The sequence below is a fragment of the Idiotropiscis lumnitzeri genome, chromosome 13, assembly GCF_059441095.1.
Source record: "Idiotropiscis lumnitzeri isolate Australia: NSW breed Sydney's pygmy pipehorse chromosome 13, RoL_Ilum_1.0, whole genome shotgun sequence".
Classification (NCBI taxonomy): domain Eukaryota; kingdom Metazoa; phylum Chordata; class Actinopteri; order Syngnathiformes; family Syngnathidae; genus Idiotropiscis; species Idiotropiscis lumnitzeri.
In genome coordinates, this window is record NC_142403.1 from 16587216 (window position 1) to 16603456 (window position 16241).

The 16241-nt window shown below is 41.5% G+C and overlaps 1 protein-coding gene across 3 annotated transcripts in view; it reads right to left on the minus strand.

The window, feature by feature from the left end:
- Positions 1 to 832: 832 nt before the first annotated feature.
- The window catches only part of dab1a (DAB adaptor protein 1a), a 162940-nt gene continuing 147531 nt past the window's right edge, over positions 833 to 16241 (minus strand). For 2 of the 3 annotated variants that reach the window (XM_088313542.1, XM_088313544.1), the window contains 7 exons: positions 15337 to 15399; positions 15165 to 15261; positions 11827 to 12221; positions 10499 to 10697; positions 9521 to 9669; positions 7519 to 7600; positions 833 to 3047 (listed from right to left, as the gene is read on the minus strand). In XM_088313542.1, the coding sequence (XP_088169668.1) occupies positions 7535 to 7600; positions 9521 to 9669; positions 10499 to 10697; positions 11827 to 12221; positions 15165 to 15261; positions 15337 to 15399 (969 nt within the window). In that variant the 3' untranslated portion in view covers positions 833 to 3047; positions 7519 to 7534. The remainder of the gene's footprint in view (positions 3048 to 7518; positions 7601 to 9520; positions 9670 to 10498; positions 10698 to 11826; positions 12222 to 15164; positions 15262 to 15336; positions 15400 to 16241) is intronic. The other variant, XM_088313543.1, reaches the window with a different exon arrangement.

Here is a 16241-nt window from a genome sequence, read left to right on the forward strand (position 1 = left end):
TTCTTGCAAATCAATTTAGCAAATTTGTCTAAATCTGTGCTCGTGAGCACTTCTCCTTTGCCACAAGATGATCCCGCCATCTCGCAGGTGTCAGATATCAAAACGCTAATTAGACAGTACAATTACTGCACAGGTGTGTCTTTGACTGCCATCAATAAAAAAGCCACTCCAAAAATTGACACTTTTATTATATTGGCCAAACCAGTGAGGTGAATATGGATTATTGCGGCAAAGGAGAAGTGCTCACTAAAATGAATTGAGACACATTTGTGAATAGTTTGAGAAATAGGCCTTTTGTTTATATATATATATATATGCAGACTTGACAGCAATAAATTGATGAATAAATTATAAATTAATACAATTATAAATTAATTTACAAGTTTGAAATACCCATTTATAAATCACAAAAAATAAATCAAATAAAACTGGCAATTAAAGAAAATGAAACCACTACATTAGCGATTGTTTCCATAAAAAAAATTAAATAAATTGTGACTTTGATTTTTCCCCCCTCTCCCATTAATCTCTAAATTCATAATCATAAAATACTCTATAAAGTAGTGGGAAAGACCACTCTGGATTATTTTATAAATCAGCAGAATCCTCTAGAATGGTGCAAATGATTCCCGGAAAGAAAAAAAAATATCAAGAATAGGAATTCTTCTAAATTTGGAAAAAAAATAAAAATAAAATTCCGCCACTTTTTATAGCGCTTTTTCTCATTCGGATTTTCCTTAATAATCTCCAACACAACTTTTTGATCTTTGTCCACATGTGCACAAATCATTCTAACAATTCTTCAAGCACCAATTACAACCAACAGCAAACATAATTGAGATGTGTTTATTTGGAACAGTAATACATGGTTGGTGTATGGAAATTAAGAGCGAATCCAAACCTAAAAAAAAAAAAAAAATATTAAAAACAAAATAAATCATTGAAACCCCCCCACTGTAGCTCGTCATATATTCATAAAGATAAAAATAATGTTAATTTACATTAAGAAACTGTTAGTTGAGGTAAAATCTAGAAATGCTCCCGTTCCCTTTTTTTTTTACGTAAATCTCTAGAACAGCATGTTCATCATCATCATCATCATCATCGTCGTCATCGTCGTCATCGTCAGGGTCCCAAACAAGTGAGGTGAGGAAGACTCTGGCCATGAAACAGGGAGAGGCCGGATGAAGGCAGTCACATGGGCAAGTGGGCTAGAACAAAGCGCAACCTCTAAAGATGAGACGCCATGCTGGCGAACCTCACATGAAATCATGGAAGCGAATAGAAAAGCCACTCTCACAAGCAGTGATGAATGTTTTTTTTTTTTTTATGGCAAATCATCAAAGACACATTAAATGGCTTCAACTATAAAGCTTGGCAATTTAGCGTCGTCCATCTGTGTTGTGTACCTGCTTCCGTTTGGGGCTCACTTTGACTTTCTTGTCAAGTTTCTATGGCGGGTTACCAAGTGTGGATTGTGTGTTTTGAAACAAAATGGCCGACTTTAAAGAGTGGCCTGTTAAAATAAGACATGTCCACTTAAAAGTGGTGTTTGGGGCGATCCCCCCCCTCCTCCAACTTTCAAAGGGTCATTATTTTGTTAGAGTTGTCTTCAGAAAAAAAATGGCTGACTTCCTGTCCAATTTTAAACAACTTGACCACAAGCTTTCATTCATTTTTACCAGGAAATACATTTGAAATAAAAAAAAAAAAAAAAGTGCGCTTTCAGGCGTGTCGAGGACACTAAGATAGGCTTAACTGTCACAAATCTAAAAAAGAAGTCAATTTTAGTTTATCATGAAACAAGTACAAACAAACCAAAAAACAGAAGCAAGATAAGCGGTTGAAAGTGAGAGGGGGGGGGCGGGGTCACTACATCATTCAGTTCTATTCCTCTATTATTCACATGGTTGTTAGAACTATTGTTGAAGTTGCAATATTGTATATTGTACAGAAAAGCCATGATAGAGCACCCCCCCCCTCCCCCATGTCCAGCATTATCATCACATTTTTCATGTCAGGCAGCCCTTAAGTGGTGATTTGGGAGGATATTTACCCTGACAAAAAATTGTAAAAACATTTTTTTTTCCTCAAAATTTGGGGTCAAATCCCGAATGGAGAATTCATCCTTTAGAAGTTTTACTGTGTGGTGTAAAAAAACAAAAAAAGCGAGATGGAGCTGTAAAAAAAAATAGGTTGGGCAAGGATGTGACTAAATGCTGGGAAACGCATGTGGCTATTGCTTGGGTTCAAAAAGTTGCATAACTGGAAGCCTCCCTATTTGATGGCACAGAGACGGTGGGTCATGTTTATTTACAAAATGGCAAACCCCATGATCCAGATGCTTTTGAAGCCACTCTACAGCGCCCCCTACAGAGCTGAACTTCGCATTGCGGCTTGATTTTCATATATATATATATATAAAAAAAAAAAAATCATGTATACTGTATTTCACTTCTATTGGCTCTTTTCTTCACTTTCATCATCATCTTCCCGTCATTAGTATTGTACAAAAAGCTATAGAGAATGAACTCTGTGTCCCTTTCACGTTGTTCGGGTCCTTTTAAATCAGTCTGCCAGGAGACGTGTCGGGCCGGCTGTACGCATGTTACGTGTGTGTGTGCGTGTGCGTGTGTGTGTGTGTGTACGGTTGGCGAGTGAGTAGCTCCCAGAGAGTTTTTTTTTCTGCACCCGAGTCAAACCAACGACGGGCCTCTGCGACAGTCTACACAGACGGCAAAGATGGCGGAGGAAGCCGAGTAAGGAGGGAGGAGAGCAGCGGGAGAGCAGGAAGTGAGGGCGGGAAAAGTCCATCCGTGCGGATACCTGGCTTGGCTGCTTGGAGTCAGTGAGAAAAAGCAGAGGCAGGAAGATCACACACACGTGCACACACACTCACACACATTCAAACAAATAAGTGTGGGGACATTGGGGGGGTCTCTCCCTCCTCCAGTTTTCTCAGTGCCAGTCCCGGTCCACCTTGCTCTTTCTGTGTGTCTCTATTTCTTCCCTTTGTTGATGCGGGCGTACAGAGGGTCCTTCTCCTTCTAGAAAAAAAAAAATAATAATTATAATTTTAGCAGAATGTACAACATGAAAGGTTCATATTTCATTCCGGACCAGCACAGTGGATGGGCAACGATGGCTCACAGGTGACAGCTGCTGGGTTTGAATCTCATGCGTGTGCGAGTTTTTTTTTTTTTTTGTGGGTTGAAAATAAATAAAATAATCAGCTCACGCTGGGCAATAGTGGAACAGTTCACACTGTGATAAGCTATTAGCGTTATAAAACCTAGTTAATTGGAACAAAATCAGACCCCAAATGCTGTCTTCATATAATAAAATGAGACTTTTCCAAAAATGACCACTGGGTGGCAGTAGCACACTAGCTTCAAAGCCACTCACGACCCAACCTGCTCACAACCGCAGCAAAATCTTATTTTATTCTTCTGCACATTCACACATTACAACAAAAGACAAAGATATGAAAATGACATTAAAACCAATATATATATATATATATATATATATCAGATTTTTGCTGAGTTTTTGTTATTGTAAATTTCAACACATATTCTAGGAAAAAGTATTGTACAAAGTAAAAAAAAGTCAAATGTTCTATCTGTGATTCATGATTTTTTTGTAAGCATTAAAGGACCAAAAAAGTTACAAATTAAAATAATTTTTTTTATATATGTTTAATTAATCAACTGATTAATCAGTTATATTCTGCCAAATCTCGACTTCTACAAAATAAATAAAACTCCACATCAGTCGGGTCCCACTTCTTAGTAAGTCTTAAGTCTTGACCCTGAGGACTTCATCGTGATTCCGGTGGACTGAGGGCGTTTTCTTTTACACACACCTGGCAATTTGGTGACTTAGAGTACAGCAATGTTTAGCAGAATGTTGTTTCTCGCCGATCCTCTCCACGTAGGATGGCGGGCCTTGAAAACCATCGTGATTCACTAGTCGTGGTCGCTCGCAATGGGGACGCTTGTTATTCCACGCATAAATTACAATCGCCCACTCCAGCTGCCAAGAAGACGGCTCGATGGGAGAGCGGGCCTATTATATGGTGGAGGACTTCTCTCACTCAGCAAAGTGATTGTGTTAGGAGGCTTCCCACGCAAGGGCTCGCTACCCGATGGTTATTGTCGGTGAGACAAACAAACAGGCGGCACATTGTAGAGACACCATCAGCTCGTCACGCTATGATTCCGGAACTGGGAAACCAAATTTACTCTCAAATCCTAACCCTGGTTTAAACACCTAATTTGAAACCCAAAACCACGATTGAAACCTTAAACCAGGGTTGAAAACCTAATCCAGGGTTGAAAACCGAAACCAGAGTTGAAAACCCAATTTTAAACCATAATTGCGGCTTCAAACTGTGGTTTGCATGTATAATCCTGCTTGGAACCCTGACCCATTTTTCAAAGCCCAACTTGAATCTCTTACTCTGGTTTGAAACGATCATTTGAAATCCTGTTCCTGGAGCGACGAATTTCAAATCCTAGTGTCAAAACAGGGTGACAGTTTCACGTAAGGCTTTCAACCCTGGGTGAGATTTTCAAAGAAGGATTTCAAGTCAGGGTTAAGGTTTCAAATAATTGCTAGGGTTGAAGCCAGGGTTAGGATGTCAAGTTACGGCACGGGTCCTCAATCCTGTTCCTCGAGGGTCGCTGCTCTGCCCATTTTCCATCCTCTCTCCCTGCTGCAACACACCTGATTCAAGTGATCAGGTTTGTTATCCAGCTTCTGCAAACCTTGCTGATTATCTGATCATTTGAATCAGGTGTGTTGCAGCAGGAAAAGATTGAAAACAGGCAGGGCACTGAAAATCCAGGAACAGGAATGAGGACCCTTGCCGAAACCTGACACCCTAGCTTGAAGACTAGCAATTGAAACCTTAACCCTGACTTGAAATCATTCTTTGAAAGTCTCACCCAGGGTTGAAAGCCTTACTTGAAATCGTCACCCTGTTTTGACACTAGAATTTGAAATTCGTCCCTCGAGGAACAGGTTTGACGTTCCAAATGATCGTTTCAAACCAGAGTAAGAGATTCCAGTTGAGCTTTGAAAAATGGGTCAGGGTAATGCACTAATTTGATTTTTTTAAAGCTCACAAATTCAAGTTGGACGCCGTTTGCTGCCACAGAATAAAATTCGGTATCTTTCATGCACGTTGACCGAAGTCAGAGCTCGAAATACAAGAGGACAGAGGAACGGCGTTCCTAATAAAATGCTCAAGCGTGTGTTGTGCTCGATGCGGGGTGGGGTGTGGGGGTCGCGGGCATCGAGACCTGGACAAGAACAGCGAAATGAGATTGTTCGGTGAACCGTGACAGCGGGTCGTTTTACTCTCTCTCTGGACGCACGCCCCCCATCCCCCCCTCGCCCATCCCATTGAATTAGAAAAAAAAAATAAAAATCACCCACTTGATGAAATTGGTGAGTTTTTCAGCGATAAGGACAAAAAAAAAAATCATGCCTTGCAATACACAAATTCAATTTGATTTACAATTTTAAAATAGTGTGCTCTCTTAAAACATTTTTCCGAAACCTTTTTGACGTGGGCCGCATTGAATTTATTACCGTGGAATGAAGTCATTTCGACTCACATAAAGAAGTCAAGATGTCTTCCCAAATTGATTCTCGTTTAAAGCAATTGCGATTAAATATGTGATTATTTTTTTCCAAGGTTCTCTTTCCACGTATTTTGAACAAACGCAAATTTTCCTGTTTCACGAAACAAATTGCGGCCATCGCAATTGAACATTTCATTCGACTACATTGCGATGTTGACTTGAATGTGATTAATTGTCCAGCCCGAGTAGACACACCAGCCCACATTTTGGCTGCAAGATGAGCCCAGTTGGTCACAGAATCAATCACAGGTGTGCTTGTCCCAGGGATAAATGGGCCTAATAAGCTACTGCCGTGTGTGTGTGTGCCGTGCGTGGGCGTGTGTGCGTGTGTTAGCGGAGGTGTGTAAAGTCGATGTGATTGAGCAAGTAAACACCATATGGGAGTAACATCATTGGCAAAGCTGCCCGCCTCCTACACAAGAACAGCTCGGAGCTTCTGGCCAAAACAGTCCATCTCCCGCCAGATTCAGCGCTCGGTTGCCCCCGACGACGACGATGCCGCCCCTCCCCACTTGGGGATTACCCCCACCTTCCCCGTTCTCATCCACCTGCCGCCCTTCAGCTTCCAGACTTTCTGAAGATGAGAGGACCACCCCCTCTCCTCCCGAGTGGAGGCGGGATCAGGGGGGAGGCTTCTTGGGTTTGTAATTAATGGCAATTACGCGCAGGCGGTCATTAATCTTGGCAGCCCCGGAATTAGCCGATGAAAAACAAAAGCGCCCGTCGCCAGCAGCCTGTCATTAAGGAGACGGCGTCTGGAAGCAACAGGCTGAGGACAACGGGGGCTTCAAACCAGGTTTGAAACCCAAACGCTCATTTGGAATTTCAATCGCTAACCCAACAGTTAAAACTTGAACTTGAAACCGTAACCTTCACTGAAATCGGAGTAGTCGTGAAATCTTACTTTTAATCAAAACTGCTCATCTGAAAAGCCTTACTGTAGAAAAAGGTTGAAAATCAAACATGAAACGTTAAGCCTGTCTTGAAACCCAACAATGGGCACCTTAACCCTTCTGGAAACTCGAATTCGGAAATTGAAGCTGCCTTGAAATAATTTTAGAAAGGACATTTGGAAACCCTAACACTGACTTGAAACCCTAATTTCAAAGCCCAACTTAAAAATCGAAACTCTAATTTGAAACCTTAAACAAGGGTTGAAACCTTCACTTGAAACCCTACCCCTGACTTGAAACCTTAATTGGAAACCCTAACCCAGAGTTGAAACCAGAACATAAAATCCTTACCCGAATTTTAACCCCTACTTGCACAGCCCAACCCTGGCTCAAAACCCTACTTTGAAAGCCTGACCCTGGTTTGATACCCTACGCCCAAATTATAATGCTGGTTTGAAACCTTGATTGAAAAAACCTAAGTCAAAGTTAACACCCTGATATAAAACCTAAGATAGGCTTGCTACCCTACTTTTAAACTGACATCACAGTTTGAAACCCTAATCCTATGTGAAAACCCGAATTCAAAATCCGAAACGTGGCTTGAAAACCACCTGTGAAACCCTACCCCGGACTTGCAACCCCAATTCAACACCCTAACACCGAGTTGACACCCTAACTCGAAACAGCAGGTTGAAGTCATCCCATGAAACCTGGCATCCTCTTTCATGTTGCCTCGGTGATGCTGTCATGCCATCGATTTGAACTGTAAACACCCAACAGGCTCTTGTTGCACGCCTGGCATCGTACTTGCTGTCACAGAGCGACGCTTGCTCTTGGGGGGCACACTTGCCCCCAAAAAGCTGACACGGCGTGCCTGCAATGGTCACATGATCGCGTGTGACGGATGGACACATGCGAGAGTGAAAATGGATGAAGAGGAGAAGGTGGTGGTGATTTTTGGGGTTCATACCTACCGCACCCCGCTGCTATCTAGCTCCCAGCCTCCGGACTGGCCTGGTCTGGGCTGGGCCCTGTTGGCGACCCAGAAGCACAAGCCTACGAGCGCACGGCCGAGGAGGAGGAGGAGGAGGAAGAAGAAGATAGCCAGGAATTAAGAAGCGAAGCAGGCAGAAGGAAACGGCGACACGTCAGACGGCGGCTTGTTAACAAGAAAAGACGAGGAAGTCAAGCGGAAACAAGACGGAACAGGCGAGCAAGTTAAGAGCTACAAAGACGAGCTGGTCGCTGAGGAACATCACGGGAGCAAAGACTGAGGAAGTCACAAACGCATTTCAGGACATTTCAAATATAATATTGTTTGGATATATCGATTTAAATACATAGAATGTGCATATTTGCATGTCCTTAAATAAATAAATTATTCATTCAAATCACACAAATTACACTTTTAATTAAAAATATCAAATACTGATTTTAATATTAAATGTCAATGAGAAATAAAAAAATAAAAATATTAATATGACAGTTATGCTTAATATTAAATGTGAGTATTTTATGTAATAATATAATAAAAACAAAAAATTGAATTTAATCTTATTTGATATATTTAAATAAATACATTTAATTAATTTGTATTTAGAAATATAATAGACATTAGTTATATTAATTATTTATCAATAATGTATGAATATTATATACTGTACAGTATATGATAGCATACATGTACTAGTCTAATAGATTAATCTAATAATCATTTTATTTATTTAAATAAACTCATATCTGCATTGTAGTTACATGAATAAAATACATCTGATTAAATACACGTTAAGATTTTTCAATATTAAATCTTGCTAATAAATATTATTATAAAAATATATTAATTTCTTTAAATAAAACAATTAATTATGCACTATTTATATTTTATTTATCTTCATGCCCAAGATTTTCTTTTCAATATGATTTAATAAGAATATCGAGTGACATGTTCGTCTTGCTGTGCAGTATTATTAAAAAGTGTCGGCAGGACGTTGCACACAAACAAAAACCACATCGCGTTCCCTCCAAGGACTCGCTGCTTTTCACAGATCACTTCACAAAAAGCACAAGCTGCGTTTTTTGTTTTGTTTGTTTTTTTCTTCTCTCTTTTGCCTTCACTCAATCACGCTTGCCTTTATTTTTGCGACCTTTTCATCACGCCGTCGCTGTTGTACACGTTTATTTTGCGAAGCTTCTCTGTGTTTTTCAGGCAAGCCCGGTGACATTTGCAGCCGTGTTAAAAAAAAATAAAAAAGTCTCACTCTCTCGCCCTCTGTCTTTTATTTTTTATTCTCTCCTAAAATGGCTGGAATGGAGGCATAAAAAAAAAAAGAAAAAGCTTCACGCCTGGAGAATGAGCGGCGGTGAGTGGAGGAGGCGGGACTTGAAAAAGAGGAACCATAAGGGTCTCCAGTAATCGTAAATATTTGTCAATATTGTTGTGTGCTCTGTTTGTGTGCGTTGCTACGCTATATGTGTGAAAGTAGCAGTCGTTTGAAGATTTACAATTACCGTCTACGCTAATCACTTAGCCCGTCTATGGCGTTTCACATTATACATTAGCATTAAAGCTAGCAGACTTTGCATTCGATAGTGGTTGAACTTTTGGGTCCGTATGCAATCAATTAATTTATAATTTATTTATTTATTATGACACTAAACCTTCATTGGAAGTGACAAATATTTTGAAGGAAACACGCTTTGTTTGGTTCTTATTAAAATTATGTTTTAAGTTTAAATGTGTTTAGAGCTTGTAGGAGGAGTCAAACTATAAAATATATATATTTTTAAATGTTATCATATTGTCGCTGCATATCACAGACTTCTCTGGAACATATCTATGTTTATCGTTTCATAAAATTCAGCGGCACAGCGTTTACAGCGGGATAGCAAAAGTCGTTGAGTAATTTGTCTTGAGATGATGAAATTTGATTGAGGTTGCAGATGCATTTCCACAGCAAATTTGGTCAGCAAACTTACAGCATCTTCCTCCCCGCTGCGGCTCGGGCTGCCTTCCGCCTCCCCAAACGAGTCATCGGTGGGCGGGTCAGTGGCGTCCGTTGGGGGGTCGCTGACATGCGAGGCGGATGATTTGGAGGGCGAGCTCTGGTGGGGCGCCGGTGTGGGAGCTGCAAGCATAAAAATCAAGGTCACGCAAGGATTAGCGAGAAGGCTAGTGGCATCCTTGTAGAACGTACCCGTCGAGCGATAAATACTTGGGCAAAGGATCGGAGCGGAAAATAACTTTAGGGGAAGTAAAAGTCACTTTGTAGAATATTACCACAGTAAAAGTCAAATTATCAGACATTTTCTGGACTTAAAGCTAGCATTTTGCAGTGATTAAAAAAACGAAAAAACATGGCCGGTTAGCAACAGTTAGCAAAAAAAAGTCATGGAATTTAGTTTTTGGCCAGACTCCATCATGATAAAGTCATGCTAGCAATGCTAGCATCCTTAGTTGGCCGTCAGTGAGCTGTGGGTTTATCTTTAGGCACAGATGCGAGGGAGAAGGGAGGAGGGAAGTCAGGCTACATTCAAATCTTGCTAGCAGCTTCAACGCTGCAATTTCTACCTTGAAGAAAAAACTCTGGTACTAAATCTACTTTGGAATCATTACGGTATTTACATTATTATTAATGTTTTTTTTAATTTAACTTACTTTAGTGGTTTACAGCAGTTAAAAAGCTCCGCATGTGGCCGAATAAACTAAGATAGCTAGCATGTTAGCTAGCTAGCTTAGAACATTGATGTTTTGACTTGACTGGAGGATTATAAATACATTTAGCCTATTAGGAGTTTTGGAATGCCAATATCGCTTTAGCCACGCACTTTATCCAACGTATAAAAATCGTGTGCTGAAGCTAACAAATGAAAAAAAAAATAAAATAAAGTAAAGAAAGGAGAGGTGAAAATTTTGACTCAAGTACAGCGGCCTGGCGAGTGTAGACGATAACTCACGAGAGTTGGTGGAGGGCGTCGTGGAGGTGACCGGCGTCAAGTTCATCTGGGAGATGTCGAAGTCGTCGCAGTCGTCCGTGTCCTGGGCGGTGCCGACGCGGCTGAAGTAAGTGCTGAATGCCTCTGAGGTGCCCGCTAAGCTGGGCTGCTGCTCGCCCTTCTTGGACGGCATCGCCGGCGGCTTTGCCAGCTGAAAGTCCTGAGATAACACAATGACTTGGTTGGAAGTTGACTTTACTCGTCATTAGTCTTGCTTGAAAAAGAAAAGTACACGACAGGCCAGAGCACTCTGGAAGATCTCAGTGAGGCTTCGACATTTTAATTACATCTGCAAAATTATTTAACGGTAAAATTGATTTTCAATTGGTTGCAACAGTGACTTGAGAGTGTCACAACTTACGACTTACAAGCTACGAGACATGGCTCGGTGGATTTTTTTTCTTTCTTTTTTTTTTTTTAAAGTAGCGCAATCTTCAGTTACGCTGCCACTTGAGAAAAGTGAAAGGAAAAAGATGACGACGGTCAAAACGCTCTTTCAAAGTGCGCCGTCAAATAGGGCTGTGCAATTAATCGAAATTCAATTACGATTACGATGATTTCAAAATTGGCATACTTGTACAAAGACTATTCTTATAGACATATAGATGACATTTTTAAAATAGCACTCTCTTTTTACAATGTCTAAAATTTTAGTGGGTATAGTTCGACTTTCAAATTTGAGCGTTCTATTGAAATTGTTTATTGAAATGTGACAACAGTGTTTATCAAGTAAACTTAAAACAGTTGCACCTGTTTATTTAATATTGCCTTAATATTGTTTCCATTCATGCATTCATTTTGTTTTGTACCCTAAAAAAAAAAATCATTTTAAATAATTGTGATTTTCAATTATTACTAAAATAATCATGATTAATATTTTTTTTTTTAATAATTGAGCAGCCGTACCGTCAAACACACAAAAATTAAATGCTAAGCTCGATCAAATCAATACATTATGACATCATTTGAAATCTACAAAAAGGTATGTCTGCCAAATTTCAAGACAATCATACCTGGTTCTGATTGGGGCTCATTTTGGGGCAAATTGGCTGCTTCAATTTAAAATGGCGAACTTCCTCTTTAACTGCGTGTAATGCTCCTTGAGATTTTTGTGCATCCTGTTATGAGGGGAACTGTCCACCCAATTTTGTGTTGATCAGTGAGATTTTTTTTCCAATGTTTGAGGGAGAACTATGAAGTGAGGGCCCCCTAAAATCCCCAAATTGTCAGCCACGCTTACCCAGTTTTTGAGTTTCCAAACAACGTGCAAAATTTGAATCAGCTCGTACCTTGAACATCTCTTTGCTCATCTTCTTGGCCCGCTCCTCGTGTTGCGGACTCGACGACGCGGAGGCAGCCGCAGCCCCTGCACCTGAATGTGAATCGCCGGCCGTCGTCACGGCGGAAACGGGCGTGAGCGCTTGGAACATGGCGGCGGGCAGCGTGCCCACGGGCTGGGCAGGGAGGTAGGCTGCGGGGGGGAAGGCTCCGGCCGCCATGGCCGCCCACTGCTGCTGGGTGGCGGGGAAGATGTTGGCCTGCCCCCAGATGAGAGGCTGGCCCCCCGGCAGCACCTGCGCCACTGGGCCCAGAGGGGACTGGACCCCGAAGGCCAGCGACGTCTGGGCAGCGAACGCCTGCTGGGACCAGTGTCCGGAGGGAACCGCCCCCATTGTCACGTAACCTGCAACAAGACAGCAAAGAATCTGAGAAATGGCGTTTGGGGATTGTCACCGAGGGCACACACTAATACACACGATCGCAGACCATTTGCAATTTGCGAGTTTTTTGAACCATCCATTGTTACTTGCTGTGCTCTTTTTGAAATTCCCAACGGAATCGTTACGCACAGGATAAGTCATGCTTTGAAACCATTTTGTGGCACTTTGGAACTATGTTGAAATGATAGACCAAAGCCCTGTCGAATAAAAAAGTAGTGATTTGGCGTCATCTTCAACCAAGGAACTATGTTGAAATGAGGGGAGGAGTTTCTTTCTATAGACCAAAGTCCTGTCTAAGAAAAAAGTAGTGATTCGGCACCATTGTGTGGCACCTTGGAACAATGTTGAAATGGGGGGAGGAGTTTCTTTTATATAGAGCTCCTGTCTAATAAAAAAAGTAGTGATTTGGTACCATCTTGTGGCACTTTGGAATTATGTTGAAATGAAGGGAGGAGCTTCTTTCGAGAGACCAAAGCCCTGTCTAATAAAAAAAGTAGTGATTTGGCGTCATCTTCAACCAAGGAACTATGTTGAAGTTGGGGGAGGAGCTTCTTTTATACAGAGCAAAGCCCTATCTAATAAAAAAGTAGTGCTTTGGCACCATCTTGGTGCCAAGGAGCTACGTTGAAATGAGGGGAGGAGCTTATTTAATATAGAGCAATGCCCTATCTAATAAAAAAGTAGTGATTTGGCACCATCTTGTGGCACTTTGGAACTATGTTGAAATGAGGGGAGGAGCTTCTTTTATACAGAGCTACGGTGTCAATTAATGATGGATTTTCATTGTAATCCACTTTTTGTCCAGGCTCCACCTCCCACGTGACCCCGTGACCCTGAACACACTAACAGGAAAAGCGGACTAGAAAATGGCCGTCTGTTTTTGTTGGTGTCTGGAAGTGCAGCACCACTCGGAGGCAGATGGGGGTGCAATTAAGACATCCTCATCTTTTCTTCGACACACAAACTCACACACACGTAGATCATAATCCATGCATCACCAGAGAGCGCTGCCCTACTTGCGCCTGTAGCTAATGTAGCATCTCTTCATGGTCACGGTGAACTAGCATAATTACCTTCCGGAATGAAGGCGGCGTCGTTTCATCCAAACACACTCATTAAAATGGCTCAAATTCATCAGCGAAATCTTCATCTACGACACACTCGCTCGTCTTTCCGCCGCTCACATTCAACCTCGCCAGCCAAGAGGGGACAGAGGCGGAGTCAGGAATTTTTCAACGTCTCCGTTCACGCCTCATTCACACACAAGTACTGCGACGAGCGAGCCAGGGGTCGCGGCCATCTTTCTTCTCGGCCCGCAGGTAAATCAACAGCATCTGAGTCAGCCGGCTAATGATGCGTTTTATATTCCACACACAGCCGACGCCACCTCCTCTCCTCATCAACATTTCATTTCTATTCCATCCCTCTCTATTAATCACATCCTGTTCTTTCTACTTCCCTTCTCACCTCTGCCAATCGGCTATCTTTGACAAAAAAAAAAAAGAACTTCGGGATGGCCACGGAGTACAGAAGGAATATTCCCTTTATGTTAACTTGAATGAAATTCCATTTGAGGCGTTTGGATGGAGCATTTCATTTGGTTTGGAGATTTGGTTTCATTCTAATCAGAAGATAGTGGAAGCTTTCCTTTCTATGCTAGTTAGCTAAGCTAGCTAGCTATGCTAGCGTTCAGGTAGCAGAGCCGAAGTGTTCAGTTTGACAGAAATCTTCAGTTGACTGTGGCAATAATTTTGGAAGAATATTGCCCAATTATATCCAACCAACTGCCCGCCTGTTGTGCAGTGAGTTGAGATTCCTGCCGCAAAGCAAAAAAAAAAAAAAAACAACAATAATAAATAATAATAAATAAATAAAATTGTCAATCAACAGCTCGTGATTAAAAAATAAAAACAAATCATTAGTTGGTTCACTTTCATCTTCAAGGCACCACTGAATTATGCTCAAACGCACCAAACATATTTTTAAACAGCGCAAAGTAATCTCACGTAGAATCAAAACGGCGAGCTGTGGCGCAAAAAATGCAGTGAGCGACGGAGATTGCGCATATTATTTGCGCAACATGATTACCTATAAAGTTGTACGAAAAAATGTAACACGTGTTAAAACAATACAAATATTTAAAAAAAATACATAATGTAATAAAAAATATTATAGTAATCTGGCACGGTGGTTGAATGGTTATCATGTCTGCCTCGCATTGCAGAGTTGCGGGGTTTGATCACGGACTCCGACATTCCTGTATGGAGTTTGCCTGTTCCCCGGGTGCCAGCGTGGATTTTCTCCGAGTACTCCAATTTCCTCCCACATTCCCAAAAAATTGTCGGTAGTTGTGAGTGTGAGCGCGGATGGTTGTTCGTCGATGTGTGCCCTGCGATTGGCTGGCAATCAATTCAGGGGGTGAACCCCGCCTCCTGCTCAAAGTCAGCTGATAGGCTCCAACACGCCCGCAAACCTCGTGAGGAGAAGCGGATCGTGGATGGATGGATCGTTATCTCTTTATTTAGTCATCAAAAATAGAAAAAGGCGCTGCCTTGGAGACAACGCTATCACACACATATCCGTCTCTCCCCCCCTTGTCGCTCAAGTTGAGCTAAACAGAACCAACGCGACAAAAATCGCATGACAGCTGTGAAGCCAAAGCCAATTAGAGTCCAGCATCTATCCAGCAAATGAAAGACAAGCTGAACGTCCGCTGGCACTCCTGAGCTTTTCATTCCGTCCTGCAGGGAAGACTGCGAAGACCAACGAAACACTTTTGCATGACTTGGTTAAAGCTGTCACTTGTAATTAATTGCAGCGTGAACGTCGCATTTGAGCATACTCCCTCTGCCTGCCACTGAAGTCACAATCCTCAAAAACGAAAAAGTTGGGCCTGTTCTTCATACCTGAGGGCACAGACGCAGGGTTGAAGGGAGCGAAGAGCTCAGTGGGAGGCTGCAGGCCCTGCGACGGGTCCAGGGAGTTTGCCGGTGAGGCAGGTGTCTGCCAAGGTGACAGAAAAACAAGCGTTCCAAAAGACTCCAAATCCCAAATTGCGCACGCAAGGCGGCTACTCACCGACGGCGAGGTTATGTCAGGGGGTGTAGACATGTCTCCGAAAAGCTCTAATTGGTTGATATTCTGAGAATCACAGAAAGGACACACACTGGGAGTCAGGGAACAATCGTTGCTACGCCACGTCGGCCTCAGGCGTCCCATTGTGCCACATGCACGACTCACGCCGCATGCGAAATATCAAACGAGCTGACGTCACTTACCTTGATGACTGCCGAGGCAACACAGAGAGGAAGATGCACAAAGATGCGGGGGGGGATGAGATGAAATGATTATGATGACATACCTACCGTGAACATATTTGTCCAGCAGCCAAAGGAGGAAAAAGCACTCAAGTTCGAAGGATAAATAATTGCGTGTAAAATCGATATATATATATATATATATATATATATATATATATATATATATATATATATATATATATATAATAATAATTTTCGTATTTCAATATTCAATAATTTTTGCTGTTAATACTCAGTCCAATAATTTAGCACAACGGAGAAAAAAAAAATCTGTGTCTCTGCACACAATATAGTTTCCCTTATTAAAGTAACTCATACAGATGATAAGAAAATAAACATGTTAATGATATTATACTTTGTTAGCTAGCTAGCTAGCTTTCGCCTAAACAATAACATTAGCTAGCTAGCTTTCTCCTAAACAATAACATTAGCTAGCTAGCTCCTTGAACAATAACATTAACTAGCTAACTAGCTAGCTCCTAAACAAAAACATTAGCTAGTTAGCTAGTTAACATTGGCCTGACTTTCATGCTATCAAAACAATATGTTCCCATAGCTTTACTAACATTGTGAAATGATCACAAAAAAAATGCCAAAATAGCTAATGTTAGCAACAAAAAAAAAATACACCTAACTCAGATTAATCTGAAATTTTTTGAACGG